This window comes from Amphiura filiformis, chromosome 1 (assembly GCF_039555335.1).
Source record: "Amphiura filiformis chromosome 1, Afil_fr2py, whole genome shotgun sequence".
NCBI classification, from domain to species: Eukaryota; Metazoa; Echinodermata; class Ophiuroidea; order Amphilepidida; family Amphiuridae; genus Amphiura; species Amphiura filiformis.
In genome coordinates this window covers 65,338,231-65,365,272 of record NC_092628.1, presented here as the reverse complement: position 1 = coordinate 65,365,272, position 27,042 = coordinate 65,338,231, and the positions used below count along the sequence as shown (strand labels likewise).

General features: G+C 35.9%; 1 protein-coding gene across 1 annotated transcript in view; it reads right to left on the bottom strand.

Annotated features, from left to right (window-relative positions):
- LOC140151140 (uncharacterized) overlaps positions 1 to 27,042 on the bottom strand; it is an 86,676-nt gene that overhangs the window by 56,514 nt on the left and 3,120 nt on the right. The window contains 2 exon segments of the mRNA XM_072173364.1: positions 2,599 to 2,798; positions 19,644 to 19,770. Of these exon segments, the coding sequence (XP_072029465.1) occupies positions 2,599 to 2,753 (155 nt within the window). The 5' untranslated portion in view covers positions 2,754 to 2,798; positions 19,644 to 19,770.

The window sequence follows — 27,042 nt, the reverse complement described above, 5'->3', positions numbered from 1 at the left end:
CAAATACGGTAATACATAATTATGCAGAAAACAATGTCCCAACAATAGTAAATTGGGAGATCATATTTGATGCTTCAAAATCATCTGACAAAATGGATGAAAAGCAATGTTAATTATAATATATACATCAGTCTAGTGTCAAAACTTTTAATTGTTCAAGTAAAACTTGGGAAGTTTGATCATTTTTCCTGTGCCCTTTGAATTTTATACAATCGTGAGCATCCTTTAATGATCATCATTATGGCATGTTACAAAAAATTTTACATCTTCCAATTTAGATCTTTGTGAATAAATCTAGATTCTTTGAATAATGCTTATTTAAATTCTTGTCATGAAAAACATTGATTTGCAGATTCTCATAAACTCTGCACAAGAATTGAATGACAAAATTGATGATAAAATATATTTAAATTAATCTTCAATACTCTGTGATGATTGACAGCTGTTTTCACAAATCTTGGATTATTCTGTGAAAACATTTCACTGAATTTGATTACATTCTGAATTTGATTAGTCTAAATTCATCACATGCTACAGTGTTACAGATAATTCACTTTGATATCAATGTACAATAATTGTACATCGCCTCTCTAGAGGTAAACTAAGTTACATATTTTATACCATCTTGTGATTTGTGAAACAATGAGAATATTGTGTATGTATTAGGACAACAGTTATTAGGACTAATTAAGATGGTTATAAAAGTAATGCATGATTTTAAGTACATCCTATCACTATCAGAATGCAGATGATTGCAATGTATGTTCTATCAATTCAGTGAACTTTAACATTTTAATTTTTTATGGGATAAGCCTCCCAGAAATACTTGTACATGTAATTAATTGGGCATGCAATATTATTTCCCCATTCCCAAAAATGCATACCTGTAATCCCAGTGACATTCTCTTTATTTCATAAACTATTGAATTAACAGGCTGCATTAATTTGATGAGTTAATTGACAACCAGTTGTGGTGAATAGAACCAGTACATCTTCATTTGGCTGTGAGCTATGATGAGTTCCTTTAAAAGCAAACCTGTCTGTCTGACTCATTGATTGTAAGTTAGTCATGAATTCACATTCAATGTCGTCAATACAGCTCGCTAGCAGCAAATCATACAGGATCCCAAACTGTTCACAAACGTGTGCAGGCACACTCCCACATTAGGCGAGATCTATAGAACAATCCATTCATGCAGACCTGCCAACCCCTGAAAGTCCAAATGCGGGACACTAAAAAATCTTCCAAAATTCCAACGAAATTACGACGAACCTTCCGAATTCGGAAACATTGACACAGTGAAAAGCTGAAAATATCCTCTTCAACAATCCGAAAAAGATACGCAATTCATCGGTTATACAATGTTGCATCAATGAACCATGCACCGAGCGATGTGGTGAAAATAATAGCCTCCTTTTAATGGCAACGTTCATACATATCCAATGTATTACAATGGGCAACGTGAATTTAACACGCAAGCACGTGCTAATCAGGCTTTTAATAGCGCCACCACATTTTCAATGCATTTAAATAGGTATAGCGCCGCCGCAATTCTTTCGTGCCAGACGATATCGGACAATTTGTTGGTTTTTTTTAATGATTTTTTTTCAATGGACGGAAATGCGAGAATGCGGGACGTCCCGCATTTTCGGGGTTTTAAACTTCGGAATGCGGGACTGTCCCGCAAAATGCGGGACAGTTGGCAGGTCTGATTCATGTAAATGTCAAGATGTTATAATTAGTCTACAGAACAAGCTTTGTTGAACTTACTTGGATTATCAATGGATGGGAAATCATTTTAATACAATTAGGGATGCATACATTTTATATTAGGCCAAATAAAAAAATAAACATGTTTCACGTCCCCTCCCGCTTCCTTTTTTGAGGTTTTCTCAAATAAATTTTTATTTTTAAAATTCAGTTATAACTTTTCAAAAATATTTCTAGGAAGTTGGGATGCTTTCTATAGCCTTGTTAAGATACAAGAAACATTTTAGGAAGGTTTTGTGATCATTAGAGGGTGTGTTACTCTCAGAACAACAAATAAAAAAGGGCCTCCTCCTTTTTCCAGGCATTATTGTATGTACGGATTGTACGCTAAAACAGCTCTAAGTATGGGTATTTACACCAATTTTGCGATAAAAAATAGAAAATAAAAAGCCCCCTCTTCCTCCTTTTTTTTTTCGAAAACCTGGACGTGAAACATGTTTTATTTTTTACTTGGCCTTACATGTTAAAAACAAATCTCTTTTCAGCTTTTCATAGCTAAAAGGTAGCGGAAGCCTACACATGGTTTCACTGAAACGAAACCCAAAACTTAGTAGCAAGGTGATCATGGAAACAAAAGAAATGTAATAAATAATGACTGTGTATCACAGATCCTGGAAAAAAATTCCAGGATCTGTGATCAAAGGTAAGGTAATCCCACTTTTAATTCCTTAAAAATTAAACACAAACAAAAACCACTTTGAAACAACCATGTTTATAAATTGTGCATTTAAACTCTCTCCCATCTTAAACCACTATCTACTGAGAATTGTAGTGAAATTGGGTGTAGCAACCCACTCAGAATCATATTCTATGATGTAAATACTTACGTTTCTCGAATTGTACACACGTGGTCTGTGTTAGCGTTCAAGGCAGCACCTGGTGTCGTATTCAGTATTACAATTATCCCTACAGTCATCAAGACTGCTATGTTTGTTATCTCACACATGGTGTAGCTTGAGTGGACAGTATCAACATGCGGCATAGACGTTACATGTACTCGTCTCTCCTCAGCAACTTCTTAGAAAATCTGTCATCAAGATAGAACAGGATGATTAAGATGTATGATTTTTTCTAATAGTAGTGTGACATATTCCTGCTACATACATAATTATACACATAAAACTGAAAATATTTAGTCATCAACGAATTTGAAATGAACTGTATTTACGGTGGGTAAAATTTTCAAAAGGCCTGCCAAAAATCACTTCTCTCGGCCCACCAAAAATCACTTTCACCCTCTTTCGGCCTTCCAAAAAATCTTTATTTCCCCTCCCCCATTGCACATGCCGAACTTTTGGGATCCCAATATGCAGTCCTAAAATGCTCTATATATTACAAGCACAGCGAGCAGCAGGAAAATTTGCATATTAAAGCATTTCCGTGCCGTTTTCCAAGCTAGGGCTTTTTTCGGCTTGCCAAAATTAATTACAATTTTTTAAAAATTTTGTATTTCACATACAGTGCTATTCACCACTTTTACCCATTCATTAAGGGGGCTGGCATTTTCTTCGGAAGGGGGGGGGGGGCACAAAAACCAGATAGACCCAAACATTTTTTTCATGAGCTGATCATTTTATGACCCCCCTACCAATACAGTCCATAATTTTGTGACCCCCCCCCCCCTCAACACACATTACAGGAATGATAATATTATGTTAAAGTACCTTTGTTTTACAATACAATGTACATTAAAGGTGCCTTACAGGATCCACAACACCATCCCTCAAAAGAATTGTTTCAGAATATTCAGAATATTCATAAGTGAAATTTGGAGCGAATTTGAATAGTCCATGTTGTCTGTTGTGTACTCTTGCTGTCACTGTTATAAGTCAAATATTTGATGAGGATATCACTTTTATCAGTCAAAAATTTTTTGTGAGGATATGCACCAGTCCCCCACCTCAACACACACAATACAGGAATGATACCTTTGTTTTACAATACAATGTACCATACAATGTACAAATATTCCATGTTGTGTACTTTGCTATCACTGTGCAGTCAAATATTTTGTGAGGATATCAAGCAATGTGAAAGCCCTATCACTGTATATTCAAATACATATATATGTTATGAGGATATCCAATAGTGTGAAAGCCTACATTGCCATCACTGTTATATAAAGTCTAGTTTATGAGGATATCCAGTAGTGTGAAAACCTACTTGGCTATTACTGTTATCAGTCAAATATTTTGTGAAGCTATCCAGCAGTGTGAAAGCCTACATGTACTCTGCTATCACTGTCAAATATTTTGTAAGGTTATGCACTAGCCCCCCCCCCCCCCCCCCAACAGTCAACATACACAATACAGGAATGATAATATTATGTTTAATTATCTTTGTTTTACAATACAATGTATATTAAAGGTGCCTGACATGATCCACAACATCAGCCCTAAAGTTTTCAAGTTATCAGTGAAATTGGAGCAAATACTCCATGTAGTGAAGGAGAAGTTAACAAAAACATCTCAAATAATTAGGAAAGTGTGGTTATCATACTAAATCACTAATACTTACAGCATCGTTTCTCTAATATTTCTTCAAAACGACAGATAAAGTTTTAGTTGTTCTCCTGAGATTGATATTTTGATGAAAACTGATCATATCTGAGATTTTTAGCAAAATTAATTTTCAAAATTTTGAAAGATATGGAAATAAGCATTGGCCAGAGAAAGCTAATATTGGCAAAAGTGTCACTTCTGCAGAAGTCATCGTCTCATCATGCACCAAGTACAAGTAGTCAAGCTTCAGGTGGGAGAAAAGGCACCAAGACATACCTTCAAAAGCGTAAGCTTTATAATATAATTATACTTTTAGTACACTTTATATGCTGCATAAAAATCAAAGTTGTTTCTCGTCTGGATTTTTCTCAAAATTTGATGAGGCAGGAAGGTTTTTGTAATTTTCAATGTGAAATTTAGCATTGTTGCTTTTGTTTTGGTTTTTTTTTTCAACAGAACTTCAATGAGGAAATTAGGAACTGAAACCTTTTATTGTTTATTATTATTATTTATTTAATTCTACCTCTGGTAGATTGTGATGGATAAAACCCTTTGATAAAAGTACCATAAAAAGTCTTGAAAATGATCCATGTCCAATAGTAAATTTTAATTGTATAGGCCTATATTTATAGATTGTCCTATAAAACTGAACTATTCCATGAAAGTTAATATATCTTGAAATCTAAAAATGAAAATAGTAGTAATACTTAAAAATCCATGATAAATCCCCAAAATTGATGAGGGAGGGGACAGGAACCAATTATTTTGTTTTCTCATATGCAGCCTTTTTAGCCAAATACTGAAGGGCCAACAATAGATATTTTCGTCCAGGGATTTTTGCTGGGACAAAATTTGTTGCAGATTTAGATTTCTATCAGGACCAGGTAATTCAGACAATATATTAAATATTGCAATATTCAGATATATTTTTGGTGTTTCAGAAATCTCTTAGACCTAGATGTCTAATGCCTATGGGTTGAAAATACTTCTCCAGGTATCTAAAATTTATTTTCCAGGCTTTTTTCACAGTTGAGTGTAGTTTATACATTATCATGAAAAATAACAGAATTAAAATCCTTCACAAATCACAATAATGTCCTGCTATTCTGTGTTAGATAAAAAGTAATATTTTTAAGTCTTGCAAGTACCGTATTGGTCCGAGTATAGTCCCACCCGTTTTTTATGTGAAAATTTTTCACAATTGGGGGGTGGGATTATACTCGAATTTGGGGGGTGGGATTATACTAGAATTTCAAAATTTCAATGCATTTTGAAATCATTTTTTTTATATTTTTTTTAGGACAACCATGAATGATCCTAGCATCTAGGTCTAGGTCCAGGGACACTCAAAACCAAAAAAAAAAACCAAATTTTTTTTTTTTTACAATTTCTGAAATTTTTCAAAAATGGGGGTGGGATTATACTCGAACGTGGGACTATACTCGGCCGAATACTGTACATGTATTTTTCACCCCATTGCCCAGTAAAAAGTACTTTCTTTAAGAAATTACTGATCAAGAAAAGTCCTCCACCACCATTACAAACCAGCAAAACAGGGAAATACAGTTTACACATAATACCAGCCAAATATAAAAATATTTATATCATTTTGTGTGTTGTGTGTCATTTCTAATTAGTATTTTCAGCTACAATTCAAAAAAATTGGCTCAGAAGAACATGCAGAAATGCATACTATATTATACAATTATTGAGGCAAAACATTTTGAATTCAAATTAGCGTGAACATGATGTGGTCCAAATCATTTTTTAACCAAAAGATAAGGAATATATATATAGTCACAACAGAGAATTCACCGAGTGAATTTTTACTATCCATTACTACATGTAGCACTAGCTATGTGCCGTCTTATACCCTCTGACATTGGTCCACTAGTAAACGTACGGCTCGCCTGGATCATGCTGGCCAAAGAAAGCGAACTGACCCAGCTCTATCCATTACACACGTTTATACTTCACATGCCCTTTGGTGGTTTCAGTGTGCTTGCTTCATGTCCTGTGGGTCCTTCCTGGGTCTTCTTTGTTTTTGATCTGTGCTTACTCCAGAGTATTAAATATTTTAACCGTTTCTTGTTTTTCTTTATTCTTTTTTCATAGGCATTGATCCATCAGAAGAGCCATTGGTTGTTGAAAGTGGGTATGTTACTTTACGCCAATACATCAGATACCCTCAGAGTGAGGAAGACAAGTTCTACAATACTGTATTAGAAGAGCTGTACCTATCACACTATGGACGGTTAAATAATGCTGCCTTCTCTTCATTCTACTATTCGGAAAGGTGTCAACGTTGGACTGTAATTGAAGCTGGAACCAAGACAGAAGAGTACATCAGGTTCGAGAGGTCCGATAACCCTGCAGCAGCATCCAAGAACCTAATGGAGGGAGTAAAGGTGACATCCCAGTCGCAATCATTGGCTGCTGCCAAGCTAAAGACAATAAATGAAAAACTGATAAAGTTGTAAGCCCTACAAGCCAGGGAAAGAGAGTCCTATGACCAAGGCTTCGAGAGGGCATCTCCTGAACAGCAGCAATGGCACCAGAGGGGTCTCGAGACTCTAGCACAGGCAGTAGAGTCACTTAAAGCCCTTCAGGCAGAGGTCAATGCTGCTAAAGAGAAACTGGGCCAGGTCTTTCTTGGCATCGGCTCTCAAAAGCAGCAGCATATGAAGAGTCGAAGTAAGAAAGAGAACAAGAGGAAGGATCGGAACAGGAAGGCAAAGAGGCAAGAAACAGGAGCAAACAAGCTCCTGGTCAAACTAGTAAAACATGGGACAACAGAAAAGCAAATGTATGACATTGATGACTTGGAGGAAAAACCTCATGTGCGACCAAAAATGGACTTGCCTTACTTGAACATACTTTTACGGCGTGGGATTTTTAGTGGGGAGGGGCAAGAATTTGTTAAATCATTGTTCGGAATCAAGAGGGTGGGGAAACAGTACAAGTAAGTCTACCAGTGCAAACATCAGCTGCCAGTTATATTCCTATTGATGTTTCAGACCGGTCATCAGAAGAGGAAACTGACGATGATCCATTTGATCTCTTCGACATCCAGTACGATGATGAGCCAATGGATGAAGACAGTGATTAGATGCAAAATGCTCAATATAGTTTCAGCATGTAGGATTTGGCAAACATTTACTCTAGAATAAGCTTTGATTGCATAAATGATGTTTGCATTGGTAGCTGTCAAATCATTATCATAAAGATAAATTGGAAATCTCCAATGTCTGAACTGTTTTGATACTCATATATATTCCACCGAAGGTCTAATTAAGCTATAGGTTTGATAAACTATAAAAACTAAAGTACATTGTAAAACTCAATTAAATTAAATTCAATTCAATTTTTATTTACAATATCAAAAAGAACATTACAATTCATTACAATCTTAAAAGTACAATACAATATTTAAGCAACAAAAGATATTGAAGGAGTGTTCGAAAGACCAAAAACACCCGAAGAGAAAAACACATCTATTTAACATTACAAAACAAACAAAACCAAACAAAACACCCTTAAACCAACCCGGGGGGGGGGGGCACCCGCATTCCCCACCCATACCGGGATGTGCCGCGGCGACGCCCCCCTTTTTCAGAGCCGCTAGCCGTTCCTTAGACCCACTAAATTCATTGATTGCCGCTCTTGAAGCCCAAAAATGTTTCTAGCCGTTCCATAGACTCTCAGATCACCGATCTCCTCTCTCATTGGCATTTTGATTGGCGTGTTTTCTGTCCTACTATTTCGAGCCCAAAAGCTTCAAAGGGAATTTTCCATCAATTTCTTCCCCATAGCATTGAAACACATTGTAAGGAATAAGGTGGATTTTGGGCGGATTTTGGGCTCCTTGTACTTTGTAGTAGTGGCAACACTGGTTGGTTGATTGTAAACAGTGATTGCAGCACTGCGCTGGGCCCGGCGAAAGTGCCGAGGCCTTCAGCTGATAAACATTTTGCTGGAAATAAATGATTTTGAGATCTCTTTTGGGAATAAAATTGCCAAATATAAGGAAAAGTACCTCAAATAATTATGTACACGCCCTTGCAGCTGGCCATAACCGTGAATTAAAAGGTAATTTACGATCTACTGGTTTAGTGCCAATAGTGGAATGGTTGTCAAATTCTGCACACTTCACTCAATCGCCTCATGTATGCATGACAGTTCAATGTAGCCTAAATGTTTTTCTTTAGTAATTACGGCACTGAAAAAATATTTTTGTGGGTTTGTTTTTATGGTGGGCTTAATATGTAATGCTGCTCGCTGCTGCTATAATTATCAGTAGGCTATAGGTAGGTCTGCAGGGTCTAGTAATTTTGATCCGAATGCTGTTTTGCTTTGCTGAGATTTCCATCGTACTCGTAGGCCACCCCAGACCAATTTTACATTAATGATTTTCTTGATCAAAGTGAAATCGATTCCTTCAAAAATCTGTGGCAAAAACGTAACGAAATTGAGCCCTGGTTTGGCCTGCATGGTTTAGTTCCGAGACCTCATTTTCAGATTTTGGCGGCTGATCAGTTCCCAAGACCCCCTTTTTGGCTGGTTAATTAGTTCCCAAGACCCTTTTTGGCCGGCCAATCAGTTCCCTAGACCCCCTTTTGGCCGGCCGATCAGTTCCTTAGACCTCGAGTGCGAAACTGGCGTGGTGGCACACCCTACCAAAAAAAAAATTCGAGTGCCCCCGGAAACCAACCCAACTAGACACAGTCAGAACACATCAAAGGCTAACAAAAAATAAATCAGTTGTAACAGGCAATGAGATTTGATTTGTACATATATACATATTTCTAAAATGTTTTACAGATTTGCATTGTTTGAATTTACTATGTAAAGAATTCCATAATGTTGGCCCTGCTGCGCGAATAGCCCTGTCAGAAAATATTCTGTTTCTTTTTTGAGCACTGTATTACCTGAAGCATTTCTTGTCCTATTGTTGTGGACTTGACTGTTTTTAATAAAGTAGTTACAAAAGATATGAGGAAGTGAGTTTGTTTGGTTTTATACTCCTAAAACTTGGCCACTACATCAAGAACACTATATTTAATTATAATTTGTGATGTGTGTTCATTAATATGAAAATTGAAAATGATCAAGTTATATATATAAATCATCTTTATTCAACATAAAGAAAAACACATATAAAGCCAAGATCTACTGCAACACATTACGGTTGCAGGCAAGGCAGGACAAAAATACAAACATATAAATAAATAAACAAAAATGGAAATACTCATGGCGGGAAGAAAAAGTTAAATAATTTCATTTACATTCCAAGATGTTTCATATCTGGCGATGAAAATGGAATAAGATGACATTAGCGCCGATTTAATCAACTGGGTCTTGAGATCAGAATACTTTGTGGGAAGATTGAGATCTTTTGACAGACGAGTCAGACTATTCTTGTTGTCGGCGTCAATGAAGCCTCTTGAGCCTACTTCAACAGCAACAAGTGAGCAACAGTACCCGGCGTTAGTGATGTCGGCAACCAGGGAAGAATAGCGATCAAGTTTGGTGTAATGAGCTTTACTGATGTTTGGTTCAAATGGTACCGACAACTCAAAGAGAATGACTCGCTTGTCAGAAGGCCAGTATAACACAATGTCCGGTTTTTGAGACGTGGAAATGATATTGGGTGGTATGGTCCCCCTCCTATGGTATAATTTTCCAGATCGGCATAGATTTTAATATGAGAATTACGAAATGCCTCCGACTGTTGAAATGTGGAAAGAAAAATACGGATGAGGTTGTTGTGTCTCCATAGATACCTGTCCAGCATATTTTGGCAATTATTTAAAATGTGCAGGAGAGTACCTTTCCCCTGACAAAGGGGACAGCTGTCCATAAGCCTTTTTCCCCATCTTTTCAAATTGGTGAATGATGGCAAGGAATCTATGGAGGCATTGATTGCAAATTTAAGCACACCCTTTGGTAATGAAAACATAATGGATTTCCAAGACAGATCGAATTACATGTTTCAAGCAGTTTCGAAACTCCCCTGGCTCAAGAGGGGCTCAACTACAGATTTCCAGTGGTTATCCGTCTCTTCCTTCAGGATCTTTTTTAACATCAGGTTGGACCTTATTCCAAGGGGGTTGACCCGGCTCCAATAGCAAGTGCATGAACGCTTTCACACTGGTTGGTTATGGAAATTTTACGAGACCACGAGATTCTCTGTTGAGCTTGAGGTCAAGAGCCAGGTTAGTAACTTCATCAGCTTTGCACCTAGATCTACTATATGATGCGGAATGAGCCTGGCGATAAACATCAGAAATGCGCTGGATGTTAAGCCCTCGGGACATATGGACCAGGGCAGTATTTGCACCATGTTTTGGAATCCCAAGCCATTTCTTAACATACTGCCCGGACATACGGTCTAAAAGCACAAGATTAGAATGGGTCAGGTCATGCACCGTAAGACAGAATCTCATGGAGGGGAGGCAGTAACGGATATATATTGCCAGTTTGTACTCATTGCGAATTAAAGTGGAGTCAATATTATTTAATTTACTATAGAGCTGTGCATAGACATAATCATAAATTTCTTGTTCCTTTCCATGAAACGTTATCAGCGAATTCGAGGAATTTTTGTGGGTCCTCATTAACGGTTTTCACGACATTTTCACCGATATGGAAATCAATCAGAGTTGGTTTGCCACCACATAAAGAGAGTGAACGACATTTGGATGGTTTTAATGTGAGACCCATGCTGGTAGCCTTCAGTATGAAGTTCGCTCATTATTTTTTGGTGTTGAATTTTGTTATTGGTGATGAGATTGAAATCGTCGGCAGATGGGGTAGTGATGATTTTGGTTGTGTCCAAACAAAAGCCGGTCTTCTCACGCATGGTTTCCAGGTATTCGAGCAATGGGTTGAAACACATGAGAAAAATAACGGGGACAAAGGATCGCTTTGAATGTCCCCTCTTGAATTTAAATGGTAAAGAATTCCAGTTGGGGCCTTGGACGTGGCCGTTAAGGTTGGAATAGAGATTAGTAACATAGGACTGGACATTCTCGGGAGCTGACAGCGCCCATGGAGTGAGTAATGAGATCATGGCTTACACTGCCGAAGGCATCAGCCAAATCGAAAAAACGTAATATGAACAGTCTTCTTCCGGTTTTGGCATAAGAGATTGTTTCTTGCAATACTTGATTATGTTCATTTTACCGAAGACATAGTACATGTATGTCACATGTTTACTCAATCACAAATTGATATTAAACCTGTATTTAATATTTTAAAAACAATACCTGTCATTGTGTTTATTTACTTTCCTATTTGGTAAATGTTACTTGTCATCCATACTGATTTCTCAATATATGTACATCACTGAAAAGTATAAAAGTCAAATAGCTGTGGAGAGTGTATCATGAAAATATGTGCTTATTTTTTTTTTCACACCAGCATGCTTTTATAAATTTGTGACCCCCACATTTTCAATGAAATATTTTTACTGACCCCCTATTTTATGTTTAAAAACTATAACCCCCCAGTATATTTGTGACCCCCCCACTTCCGAAGAAAATGCCAGCCCCTAATATGTATACATATCACATAACTAGAGCGATAACCGCACCATAGCTGAACCATGTGGCTTCGGCAGTATATCGTGGTAGGCCTATACCACTGTCATCATTGCATTTAAATTTCAGCTCAATTGAAGCATTTTGAAAACTTGACATTTCACCCCTTTATTGCCCCTTAATGACCTGAAATGAATTTCAAAATATTTTAAAATGTTTAGAATGTCATAAGGATCATTGCATATAAATTTCAGCTCAATTGGAGCATTTTGAAAAACTTGACCTTTGACCCCTTTGTGACCCCTTAATGACCTTAAATGAATTTTAAAATATTTTTTAAATGTTTACAATGTCATAAGGATCATTGCATTTAAATTTCAGCTCAATTGGAGCATTTTGAAAACCGTGACCTTTGACCCCTTTATAACCCCTTAATGACCTGAAATAAATTTTTAAATGTTTTAAACATGTTTAGAATGTCATAAGGATCATTGCATTTAAATTTGAGCTCAATCGGAGCATTTTCGGTTAAAATGACCTTTTTTGACCCCTGTGACCCCAGGATGACCTCTGACGTTTGGAAATATTTTTATTATATTCTTTATGTTTTCCTCTTTCATATGACACCACTCATGGGGTCATACCTTCGTGGCATTTAGAGATATGTCCATTTAAGACCAAATGGTTAGTTAGTAAGCTAGTAAGTAAGCTAGTAAGTAAGCTAGTAACATTCACACATATAGGCTGATACCATTTCATGGTTCAGCAAAAATCTATACAGTGAATGACGCATCACATGTATACTGATCTATTCAGAGCTTATTTACATTCATAACCAATTCACACATCACATCTAGAGATCTACATGTATACTAAAAGCATAGCAAGACTGTATGTAGCATAAATATAGTGACTGAGTAAAAAAAATAGTTTCACATACAGAGAGGTTTAACACCATAACCTCATACATGTACATGTAAGCGATGATGCGATCCATCATTTTTATTTACCAGATTGTTTGTAATAAACGCCTGGGCGCTGCATTTTTCCAAAAGGGGCGTTTATTGAAGGTTAACTGTTGGTGAAAAAACTTTAAATCGGGTCTTCAATTTCCCGATGGTGCTCCTGTAGAAAGGATGGATTTACGGCTATACTAATTATAGTATTATGGCGATGCCCATGGAAAATATTATTTTCGTGGTAAATACATCAAAATTACACCCGTAAGTGCATCTTCAAGCAAGAATCTGGTGAAATTCTACCATAATTAGGTACATTGTAATGGAATGGATGGAACTCTAATTAAAAATTTTTTACTTGATTACGTGTCAATTTCACCAAAATGAAACTTTCAAGTCTTTATAAATACCCTCCAACAACTGAATTCTCAATCACGATTTTCTTGAAAAGTCTGTTGAAAACATCAGCAAATTAATATCCAAAATTTGTATTCGAAATTTACAAACAAAATATGAAAATTTGAAGAAATCATCGAACCACTTTAATTATTATAATTTTCAATTGGTAACTTTACGCACACGCTTTATATATTGCTCACACGCTTTTTAGAAACCCCACCCTTTATACAGCAAAATTTTAACGCCCACCCTTTTTACCGATTTTCGGAATTCCAAACCCCCACGCTGTAGAAAGCGTGCCGGACAACCAATTAATTTGATCAAGGTACTCAATTGAAAAAAATGCTCAGACTCAGAGCATTTCAAATGTCCTCATACATGTACATAATATTATTAGGCTACATGTATGTACACCACCTTAAAAAGAATGGGATTTTCTATGTAGGCCTACATCTGCATCACCTTCCTTGTTTGTCTAGTAAAATGCATATAAAATTACACTGTGGTTTAATATGCTGCCAAGGATTTTATTGAGTACATGTACCGTATTTCGTCTAATAAACGCCCGCGCCGGTGTTACATTTTCCCAAGGGGGGCGCGTTATTCAAGGTCAATTTTAGAATGATAATTCCTGTTAAAATCATTAGGTAAACTTAAAACTCACGCTAAAATGACGAACCATGAACTAGAAACACTGACTTCTGGTTCACTTCCGGGTTTCCAATCGAGATTTTCGCCAAATGTGGGCAACTTGGTAAGCTTGGTTGAAAAAAGTGGTGGGGGCGTTTATTTGAGGGGGGAACTATTTGACGAAATACGGTACATGCACATAATACATTTATATAGGCCTACATGGCTCAAAATATGCTAAGGTGTCATATTATAGCCGTATATTTTGACATCTTTTTTTTAAAATAATAATTATAGAAATGGAATATTTGCTAGTTTAGTGGCAAGTTTAGGTAGTAAAGACATAGCATACACAATTTAAGTAAAATCCTTTCACTCTAAATAATAAAAAAATAAAAATAGCTGTAAAAATGCCTATTTTTACACTTTTGTTTGTAACATGCCAAGAGACGCCTTTTTTCTACAGCTTTTAATTTTTTTTATGGATCCTTATAGAAATTCATGTGACCTGTTTCCCAAAATGGTGCAGTAAACCAATCAAAAAACAGAAAGAGGCATTATGAATTATAAGTTAACAGATCAAGAAAAGGATTTAAAAGTTTGCCTTTATGTATGTTACTATTGTCTGTCAAACTTTTGATTGATTTTGAAGTCCCTCAGTTTTTTATAAACAAAGACTTGAAGCATAAACTAAAGGGTAAATCTATTGTAAATAACTTCATTTCTCCATATTATAATCAATTTGTAAGTGGCTGCCATCTTTTTTGAACATATAACAATTTAAAAATTTTTCTTGAAATGTCTGTCAAAATATAACATACGCAAGACGGTGCTGTAATTCCTGCTAAACTAGGGTGATACAGCTAATTATGCTACATGACATAGCATTTAGCTCCACCTAGCTTTGTGGCACTATCACTTTGTGAGGAGAAGCTTTTTTGATGACACAATCCATTGTTAAGTGTTGTCTGTCAAACATTTGTACGCAAGTAACATACGCAAGATTTGTATGTGTCTGTCAAAAATAACATACGCAATTTGTTTAAAAAAATTAAAAATCACTTGATGTTCACATTATGATGATAGTTTAGAGTTTATAAAAGTGTTTTAAAACATGTTGATTTATAAACTGCATGTGATCTTTATTCAATTTCCCATCTTGAACTACTGTTTTTGCCAAATTATTATTCTGTATGTTACATTTGACAGACATTTTGTGTATGTTATGGCTTGACAGACACACATATTTTATTTATAACAATTTATCCTCCTTATTGTAATATTTGGACACATTTTTTCCCACAATCAGTTGCTGTAGGTCCTACACCTAAATAACCACAAAATACCTTATGTAATACTTTATAAATTTTTATTTGATTGCAGAAAATCATCAAAATTGTGTCTGTCAAATATAACATACGCAAGGGCTAGAAAATTAAATTTGTGAAGTAAATGGTCTATAACTTATCTTTCTTTTAGTGTATTATGAACTATATATGTGCATACTATAATTTAAACCTGGTTGGAGACCAAAAGAAAAGAGCTGGAAAAATAATTGTGTGTTACACTTTTATGACACCTTAGCTTATTTTGAGCCACATGTATTATTATAATGAAACAAAAGTTAAACTTTTATAGAAACTTGTTGAGCCACTGTTAGCCTTCATGATTGACCTTTATACATCATTCATAGATTTTAGGTCAAGTATTTACCTTGACTACATTCCACACATTTCATTCAAGGGCAGTCAAAATTCTGATGGGATAATTTTAAAAACTTTCTTTCAAATTCTCAGGGTTGCAATAATTTTGTAAATATGAGCACAGACCTGGTGAGTGGTGAGCAGGGTAGCGCTACAATAGGTTTTAAAAAAGGGGTCAAAATTGCACATTTTGTAAAACTATGGATCCAAAACAATAGAAATAAGGGGTTAAAATGACCCTTTAAAAGCAACCTCTAAATGGTAATTCTGTGCGCCAAAAGCTAAAAGAATGTGCCTATGACCCCATGGTGCAAGTTAGCGTTACCCCTGCTGGTTCCTGTATCCAAACTTTTATCATTTTGTTAACCCTAATACCTAGAGGATGATTTAAGGAAGCCCCATCATGCACTGCAAAAGTGTTATCACTAGAGTTTCAACTGCCACTTTACTTTTCAAATCCCATTGAATTCTGTGCAAAAGATGTTGTTTTAGAATTGTGTGTGTGTCATTATTACTTGGTCGATTTCAGATCTAAAGTGATGTATGCATAAAGGATAATTCACACCTTCTGTAGATAACATAATGTGAAATCAAGGTATTTTTATTGTAAATACATCAGTCCAAATTCAAATTTAACCATGCACGCCTATGCAGTGGGCGGGCAGTGGTGTCATGTTCACTCACACAGCTATGCTAACCGCAAGACTCGCTGGGTAGTGCTTAAATCATCCTCTGCCTAACACCCATAGATACCACATATTACCACGATGAAAACCATTCCCAGGGTCTGCGATGACACAATCACCCTAAGTGTTAAATGCTCACGGAATCGCTGCCCGGGGCAGCATTTCCCGTGTAGCTACCAGTCCGTGATCGTGTGCTTGGCATGCGAGGGGTCTAAGGTTCGAATCCCTGGGGTGCCAAGTGACTTCTTTCTTCATCTTCTCTCCTTTTTCGTTTCTTCTTTAACTTCCGATAGCAAAAAGCAGGGTAGGGTGTTATGGTTAGATAAGATGTATTTTTTGGAGGCCAAAAAACGCACCCCAATTTTCCAAAAAATGCAAAAATCCGCGATTTCCCGCCAAAAACACAAAATCTAAAAAAAAAAAAAAATATGGATTTAGAGTCCCCGACCTACTCCCCATTCCAGAAAAATACAGAACTAATTTTTTTAAATAAAAAAAATTTATCCTCTTTTGCCAAATGAAACATCAAGCTAAATCCTAATCCTTTAGTCAGTCCTAACTAACAATAAAAGTCAGAGTTTAATAATATTTAGCCAATTTTTGAAATAAGGGCCAAAAACATGCTTTTAGGGTGTTTTTCATATGCTGTGACAATCAAGCCCAAAGACTTGTACTACAATGTAAGACTAATTTCAGTTTAAATTAAATTTTGGAATAGACATGTTTCATTCTTATACAATGTATAACCAACTATTTAATTAAAGTACCCCGGTAACACAAAAAAGTGAACATTTTATAAATTTCGGCATATACTCAAGATTTTGAATGCTTAGACTTGTTCCAACTTCCAAGTCTGTGATTTTTGTGACTCGATTGTCAGAAAACATGCTGAAAATGCATGTTTTTGGCTCTTTTTTCAAGAAATTAGTAAAATAGTGAATTGTTTCTTTTATCTCCAGTTAAGACTAAATGAATGATTAGGATTGAGCTATGTTTCATTTGGTAGAACTTGATAATATTTTTTAATCCCAAAAATTAGTGCTGTATTTTTCTGAATGGGGAGTAGAGCGGTACTGATATCATTTGTGGTTGATTTTTAAAAATTGAAAAAAGTTACCCAAAATTACTTGTTTGTTCAAATGGGATCGATTTGTAACTTGTGTTCACTTCATAATATATTGAAGATATAAAAATGCATTGGTTTTGTACACAAGTCTATATCTTAAAATAGATTTTGAAGTGAAAACAAGTTACAAATTGGTCCCATTTGGATTACAAACTTTGTAATTTTTAGGTAACCTTTTTCCAAGTTTTTTAAAATCAACCACATATGATTGCAGTACTCCGCTCTAGGTGGGACTCTACTCTGACGATTACGGTCCGGTACATGTATCTTGTATGGGCATGTCCGTGAACCAGGTTACCAAACAAATACATTGTACAAAAATGATCATGATCATAATTCCCCTGATAATTGTGTGAATGTAGTTTTGTACATGTATTGTTCTTAAGTTTTAGTAATTTGCATTGAAGGCCTCTGGTACCATAAAATGTACACAATTACTTTAAAATAATAGAACTGCAAACATTTCATTCATCAAGTACAGTACTGTACAGTAGTACAATACTACAACCTATGTCCTATATTAAAGCCCAGTCAATGACATTGTCCTCCAAAAACTAACTTTGTATTTATTTATCACTTCCATTCTAGCCCAGCCAGGTCATGGGCAACATTGTTTACATACACCAAACCAGTGAGATAAGATCTCTTTAAGGTTGGTCTGAACCCTGGAATTATGGAAACTTTCGGCTTCATAACTTCTAAATTGTTGGTCTATAAAAGTATATAAAAGTATACATATTTAGAATGGCAAAGACTTGATAAGTTCATCTGTGAGGCCAAAATGGCACTTTTGGCCCAAAATCCCAAAAATAACGGTTTTTGGCCCACTTCTTTTTGTGCACCGTAACAAAAAAATTCTTGGGCCAAAATTTTTTTGAAACTAATTTTTAAAAACTAGATCAAAATATCTAGGACCCGTTTTTTCATTTTTTTTGAATTTTGACCAATTTCACCAAAAATATTTGAAATTTGTGCCAAAATCGGGCTTTTTTATGATTTTTTGAAAAATCAGCATTTTTGACCATTTTTGGCGCAAATTTCTCAAAGTCGAAATTCAAAAAAAAATGAAAAACGGGTCCCAGATATTTTGATCTAGTTTTTAAAAATTAGTTTCAAAAATTTTGGCTCAAGAATTTTTTTGTTACGGTGCACAAAAAGAAGTGGGCCAAAACCATTATTTTAGGGATTTTGGGCCAAAAGTGCCATTTTGGCCCAAATTTGACCTCTCAGATGAACTTATCAAGTCTGCGCCCATTCTAAATATGTATACTTTTATATACTTTAGACCAACAATTTAGAAGTTATGAGGCCCAAAGTTTCCATAATTCCAGGGTTCAGACCAACCTTACAAACTTTCTTCTGTGAGAAATGTACTAACTATTTACTATTTTTTTGTAGTCCATATTTAAGCGGAAACCTTGTAGTGGCAGCACATGGTACGGTACCCATTTTGTAGTACTACAGTACTTTTTAAAATGCCCACTGACTTCCTTACAAAACAATCATGATAAATGGGGTTCAATACATGTAGGCCTACATACATTAGCTCGAGATACTCTAGCTAAAATACAGGTTTACATTTACTATCTTACATTATCTTGCTGTATTTCAGCTAGAGCTCCAAACAACAAGCTTCCAGGTTTTTTGGAGAACAATACTGTTACGTAAGATGAAGAAGAAACTCGCCTCGGAGCCCCGCCTACACATTATTTCATTGTACTTATTGCAATTTACCTCCACACATTACGTAATCAACACAAAGCTTTTGTGAGGATTAGTGAGTGGATAAGAAATTGACAGTGGAGGATACGAAGGACACGCCGATTGTTAGTTGTCAATCATGAATTGCCGCAACGTATTAATATTTTACTGCATGGCATTCCGCAAACACCAAGACAAATTATGCCATATTTTTCCAAAGATCATCTTATATGAAGTAAGCTGAATGCGATCTGTACTTTTGTAACATTCCGATCGCTTTTGATCACCTATTATCGGCGAATTTGCTTGAAAACATGTGAGTTCATGTTGTGTAAACATAATTAGCATAGACACAAATGAAATTACGATGCAATACAATGCAATTTGAATGCGCAGCAGATCTATAGAAATAACGCTGTTCGGTTTTATGCAGAATTAGACCCTGTCTGACATACATGTACATTCATGATCTGACAAACACCCGTCTATAAAATAGCCTCTTGAACATCATACAAGTTTGCAATACACAATACTGTTATAAACCAATAACCATGTACATAGCACCCACCAGGCCAATGGCAAATACTGACCATGGAGGTAAAGTTATGGATTTGTTCAACACTTACCTGTAAAAGACAATTTCAGTAGACGTTGAGATGTAACCACAGAGCACAGAGATACATGTATGTAGTGTGTGTAATAATTAAATGTCCAATATTTTCCTAGATTATTATTCCATATTTCACCAGGATCCTGGGAATAAAATCAAAACACAGACAATTAGAACTTCATGAAAATCACATATCTTGTTGGGTACACAAACTCAACCATTTGGATGAATACTGTTATGAGTTTGTCCTTAAAGTGTGCACACTTGATTGATCTGCAGAATGGGTCAGGTGCTATTGTTATGGTAAACAAACTTAGGAACTTATCACTTTGTTAGTAGGGGTGGTCGTGGAAGGGTGGGCTGTAGGAGAGGTATTCAATCATATAAGTTTACAATAATTTTGTAACCAGATGAGTATTTCGAACCATAATATGATTCAACTTAACTTATTTAATTTTAAACAATTTTGGAGACTGAAATAACATATGATTTTGTTCAACATTATTGATCAGTTTTAGTGAATCAATACAGCACATCCCTTGAAACACGAAAATAAATAAACATCAGTTACACAGTATTGCTTATGTATTGTATAGTGCATGTAGTGACGCACTTGCATTTCTCAATGGGTCCTACTGGGGTTCACCAGAAAATGCAATGGCAAAGCAAAATACCACACACCCTTATGATGACTCACAGCTAAGAATGCCATATATGGAAACTATTATTCCTAAATAGTAGTTTCATAGTTGCCAAGTGCATCAAAGTAATTTTGCTGGGTGGGTTACAGCCTACATGTGCCGGTATTATTAAATTATTAAAGTATGGTCATAGTTAAACTGTGCTAAAAAGTGAGATTTCACTACTAAACATGCTAAAAGTAAAAGCACATAAAATTCAAATTTTTTGGGTTTCATATTCGGATTTTTTTTTACCACACAACACAATTAAACAAGGAACTAAACTGAATTTTCTTGTTTTTATCTGTAAATATCAAATATGACCAAAACAACATTTTTAAATGTACACTGCTGTATTAGTGTATAAAAAAATATACTAAATACAGTATGCCAAAAAAGAACAGTATGCATTAAAATGTTCAATTATTGAGTACATCTAGTGATTTTTCTGTAAACTGCTTTGTTCATATTTAATTGAGAGAGAAATATCGGACTTTTGTACAAAAGACACAAGTGTGTGCTAAACTTCAGCATTTGATTACTTCAAATGTGTGTGATTGATCGATATTGGACCCACACAATTTTGGACAGGTAGTTCTTGGCCGGGGGGCACTCCCACTTTGGAGGTGATGCGTATGTAGGGCTGTTAAGGCCCCCTTTTTCAGTGTCGCTGTCACCCAAAGACCCCTTATTTTTTTAAGAACACACATGCTCTGTCACCCAAAGACCCTCACAAGTTCAATTTAAAAAGCAACTTTCATTTATCACTGATTTTGTTACTTATTTTGAAAAAACAAAGAAATTTGAAGCCATTTAGAACTAGAAATTCGATTTTCGAGGTTTCTGGGGCGCTGTTTCGGCTCTCACCCAAAGATTAATTCTATTTTTAAAAAAAAGGGTCATTGTTCTCACCCAATGACCCCATATTTTTTACATTTTGCTCTCACCGAATGCCAAAAATCATGCTCTCACCCAATGACCCCATATTTTGTACATTTTGCTCTCACCGAATGCCCCTTAGTGCGAAAGTGCTAGCCCTACACCTATATCCATTTCATATTGAAGTCCCCCCCCCTTTATGGGAATATTTAAAATGAAAGCAGTGACATGCCTTTGAATCACCTTTTAATACTAATAGATCTGACACATTTGAGAAAACTCATCTGTGTCTTTAAAAAATCCCACATGTCCCACTCACCCACTCTTCAAGATGTTGCACAATGTTGAATGGTACCCATCAAAGCCCCATTATTTTATACATGACTGAGATGAGCCATAGGGGAACTCCATGGTGTCACATTTGGAATTTAAAAGGTTCAATCCTAGATCTGACCCTGGAGGTCATTGGTTCATTATTTAGATCACAAGAGAAGCACCTTCCTCTTCCCAACTGCTTATTGCTCCCCTCAAAAAACGGTTGGCTCTTATAAACCTGCATACATAAGTAGGCCTACATGTATTTCTATAAAATTTGAACAGTACTGAACACAATTCTATAGCACTAGTCCAAGAGCTCTACACACTGGGCCTTTTTCACAGGCTTTTTTTTTTTTTTTAGTTTAAAAACAAGGAAGAAAGCAGTGTTGGCATCATGAGGGGGGGGGAATGTCCTCCAGTCAGTCTTGTTTCCCCCAGTTTCCCCTGCTGGCTGCCAGCAAGGCCCAAAATTACTAAAATTTCCAATTTTGCATAGAATTTGTTGATTTTGCACATTGAAATTCACTCCCTCACCCCCCCAAAAAAAAATTCCTGGCATCATGACTGGGGAAAAAGTAGACTAAAACACAGTCAAACTAGAATTACACGGTTCTCAGGATCTCAAAGCGTTGGCCACAATGCTACCACAAACCTAGTGGAATTTAAGACTGCCAATTGCCACCCCTACCCTCCACTAAGGCATATCAATACACCTGCAGATCTGAGAAATTGCACTCAGGGACATTTATTCAAATTTATGCAAATTAGCTACCAAATTAGCATATTTTGCGACAAAAACCTACTAGAATTTGATGACCGATAAACGCCAGCCCTACACCAAAAATCAGTTCTGAGAAATTGTAAGTGGAGGCATAAAAACCAATCTTGCATTTCTAGCTTATATTTTGCACAAAAAAGCATAGCATTAGCAATTAGCTACTTTGCTTTAATTTTCGTCTTATTTTATAAGCTAGCCTTCTTACAGTCAATCAAATTTTGCAACTGATTTCCAGAAATTATGGACACTCTCCCCACAAAATAAACATTCAGTAGAAAATGGTGGCATTTGCTTTCTTTTTAACCAAATTGCTAACATGAACCATGTAGCACAATGCAACTCGCAACAAAAGCTTTTATGGCAACATTCAGGGGAACACCCAATGGCACAATTTATTGCACATTTATTCAGAGAGATCTCCTTTCATGTTAAATACTAGTAGCTACTAGTCTAAGCAAATAGGTTATTCAATGTCAAGGAACTATAATATATTCTATAGTAAAATACTTAGTCTAGAAAAAGGTTAGTAAAAATTTCAATCTAATGATTGTATGGTGGTAGTATACTGGTATACATAGTGGTGAAATGTTGGAGGCAGTCCAAACCATGAAAACCGATCACTTCCTGAAGTTCCACCAGATGGCTATATGGCACAAAAGACTGGGGGACTCCTGATTCCAAATACACTCTTAATTTTTGAGAGGAACAGCGAACAGCCTGGTTTCTTTGTATTTTATTTCCCAATACCATACAAAGCTACAAAAAAAAATGTAGGTGTCTTACAGGGCTGTTTTGGTCAAATTCAGGTTTTTTTCCCAGAGCTGTACAGGGGAAAATACCCATGGTCTTTTGTTCCATGCCCCCCCCCCGTGACCGTATTTACCGTATCAAAACTACTAGTATATCAAATCAAAACATGGCATGGCAGTACTATATGCCCTTCTACCAATGTAAATGGTATCCGTATAGCTTCCTACTTTCTAATAGAACCTATTATATCCTGAACCCACATCCTTCCTTAAACTTTGCAAACTAAAAGCAAAATTATTAGATGTCTGGCTGACACCTCTAGCCAACAATAATAAGATACACATGAGTTTGAGCCTGTGCATGGTACAGATTTACCCCAAATGGAACAGTGCCTATCCAAGTACTACAATTTTCAGTAACTGTTGGTATTAAAACTTGCATGTACTTTGATACTGTAGCCAGGGAGCGCTATACCATTGCCACCCCACTTTTTGAGAAATTTGTCATGAATGTTTTACTTTATTGTTTTATACCTATTTTAAATTGGCGCATATTCATATTTTGGCTGCCCTACATTTTGATGGCTGGATTGGCCGCCCCACATTTTTTAACCTTGCTACGGCCCTGACAGTAACAATACGAGGGGTGGTCAAAATTTTTGTAGAACAAGGTATTTTATCGCACGGTGATCAATTTGGGCTCATTTAAAAGCTTTTTCCTTCAAAACCTTACTGCAATGGCAAAACACTCTGCAGAGGAAGCCTACCCCTGTTAAATCACAGGTACTACCAGAAGCGAACACAGGGTCATCATGAAAATATTTCTCCCCATGGTGGTGAAAACTCAAATTAAATTTAACAATGTACAGTTGCTGTAAAAAAAAAAAAAAAAAAGTTGCACCGCAAATGGTGATAAAGTCCTTGATATTCAACAGCAAAGAAATGGTCCTTAGAATTCAAGGATGGAATGAGCATCTTTGAAGATCATCCAAAGTCCAAAAGACTTGCTGACACCACTAATACCATGACACCATGATGCTACATGTACATTATTACAAACATCAACTGAAAACACGTAAAAAACTAGCAAGTAGTCCAGTAACGTACTAACCGGGGGAGAGATACCTCCTGCTTCAAAATTAGACTAGGACAAATTTGATCAATATTTTCCATTGGCCTGTTGTTGTTGTTTTTGTTGTTGGCAAAATTAACCAAATTTTGGCCCATTTTAGCACTAAAAGTTTAAATGTATCCCATTCCCAAGCTATATCCCATCTCATTTTGGTAAAAGTTATTGGGATGATTTTGCAATTCTGTTTGACAGACTTTGTGGATATCTGAGAAGGGGTTGACAATGTGTTGCCTAGAGTTTATTCAAGCACACTCACATTGCTTGATTTCATAGCATTACTACTGTATAAGTGGTAATTTTCGCGATTTGTAGTGAGAGACACATTTTCGCGAATGTTATTTTTAGCGATTGCCCAGTCCTCCCCTATACCTATAATACATTATGGCATATATTCGCGAGGTGTTATTTTTGCGGTTGGAGCTCTAATCGTGAAATTCGCAAAAATAAAACCCTCGCGAAAATTTCCACTTATACAGTATGCATGATAACAATGACATAGTTCCTTAACTCAGCAGATCATGTTAGCAGCCAATCACAGTGCATTTTTAACATAGTGGATATGTGTCGTACTGAAATACTAAAGTACACTCTTATAAAAGAATACAGTAATTTACAATAATTGCTGGCAGGGTGAGCATAGATCCTTGATCAGCTCACTATAAATACACGTATTATGTATACAGGATGTATCATACCACCGGAATTGGTTTCTGGCAATTATGCAAATATTACTTCCTAATTCAAAAGATATGCTTTATACTGAGTGATAAGCAATGCATGTACCTTACATGCAGGCCCTACTGTCCTTTACTAGGCCTAAAGAAATACCCGACCCAAAAATTTGAAAACAAATTTCATCTTCTTCAAAGTGGAAATGTAGCTTTTTTAAACATTTAAATTCTCAGCACTATATATTGCTAAAATAGGTCATGTCATGTACACCCAATATATATATATTCACCTACATACCTGTAGGCTGATAAAAAAATGCTATATTTCTTGAACTGCACGAACTTGATACAGTTCATGTAATTCTGTTTGCCTGGTGTTACCAGACCTGCTGAAAGTCTTCCAACAGCAAATGCCTTCAAATAAGCTAGAATTTAATAACTACATGTAGTAACTGTCACATCAGCGTTTATTCATTGACCAAATGGTCCATGGTACAAAGCTGTAGATATCACAGAATACTTTGGGATCTTGAAAAAGGCAAAAAGGTTAAAGGTCATGATTTGACCTCCTAAGGGGTTTAAACTACTCAACCCTCCAGGTTTAAGACGGCAAGACCCGGAGGGCCACTGACATACCATTATGTGTTGTCATCCTCAAGCAGCTCCTAGCTAAGATTCCCATGCAACGTACCCTAAAAACACCAACCTTGATTGAGTATAAATGAACGTTTTCAATGATGAACTCAAAATATACAAATGATATAAAGTAGGCCTAATACTCGGGCTGGGCTCCCGTACGGCTTTAATATTATTCACTGTGTATGTAAAATACCAGTTGGAAAACGGCTTGCGACAAAACATGTAACCTGTCAAAGTTGCTAAAAAGGCTACCCTTTTGCAAAAAGCTTGAAATTGATATACCCTTATCGCGGCCTGCAACCGCCGCAACGCAGGGTTGGACTTTTGACCGGCCAAAACCTGTTTTGTCCACAAAGCGGTTAAAACCAGGTTTAAACCGGTCAAAACCTGATTCAGTCAGAGGGCCATCATGCGCGTTTTCCGCAAAAATGACCGTCGCACTCTTGGGTATGCTTTTTTACCTTTCCCGCAGAAAACTTCGATTTGAAATGTATCGTTTTATGTGTAGCCAATCATCTTGGGCAATTTACAAATAAATTGGATTGAAAATATCTTCACAATTCTCTACTTGATTTCCATTTTGTCTACTCTTGCCGTTAGAATTCATGATTTTTGCGTTTGCTTTACAGGTCTTCAAATTTATTTTTGTTGCTAAGGACTTCTAACTCGGATATTTTCTGTGTTTTTAAACGCTTTAAGCTTTCTAATTTTTAGCCAGACAAGTAATTTCAACCTTTATCTATCAATTAGTCTTTGTCCCAAATATTGAACTTAAAATTTAAAGCTTTAATAATGGTTTAAATTGGTTACCCAGATTCGGCCCATCGACGAAAATTAAGTAAACAACTTCATAACAATACCGTGTGACTTGACACCTTGAAACCTCGCATGAACCTTCTCAATGTTGTTGTCGCATGGTCTTCTGTTTACTGATATTTTTCCGTTTTGTAGAATACCCTTTTCATCCTGGCAGGTTTTTGTCTTAACCAACCAAAAATCTTGATTTTTTAATATGAGGATAATAAGCCATGTTTCTAATCATATGCAAATTCCTGATTTATGAACTCGCACCAGTTTTAAAATAAAATAGTTTTTGTTACTCTTTTATATCTCAATTCATGACAAAAATTTGAGTTTATGTGCCCTTATCATATTCCTTGCAAAGTTACAGTATTTTTGGTGAACATATATGGAATGTTGAAAGCCTTTCTTGTAGTTATTTATTAAATATATAGCTAATATAGCTATTAGGAGTTATAGAGAGAAATTTGGAAGCTTTTAAAACTGCAACCCAAACCAAGCAAATTTGAATTTCCGTTGTGTGCATATTCATAGCGCACAGTTTAATAATATTAGCGCATCAAAGTTGAATGGCCCTCCAACTGATTTGTAAAGTAAAATGAGCAAGCTTTAAATCTCAAATCACTACTCGGATAATAATGAAATAATATGATTTATTTATTCATTTTAAATTTCAAAAAATAAAACACTAAAAATTAAGAATTAATATAGGCCTACCGGTATGGTAGATAAAAATGTCCCTTCAAAAGCCAAGTTTTTAAAACAGAA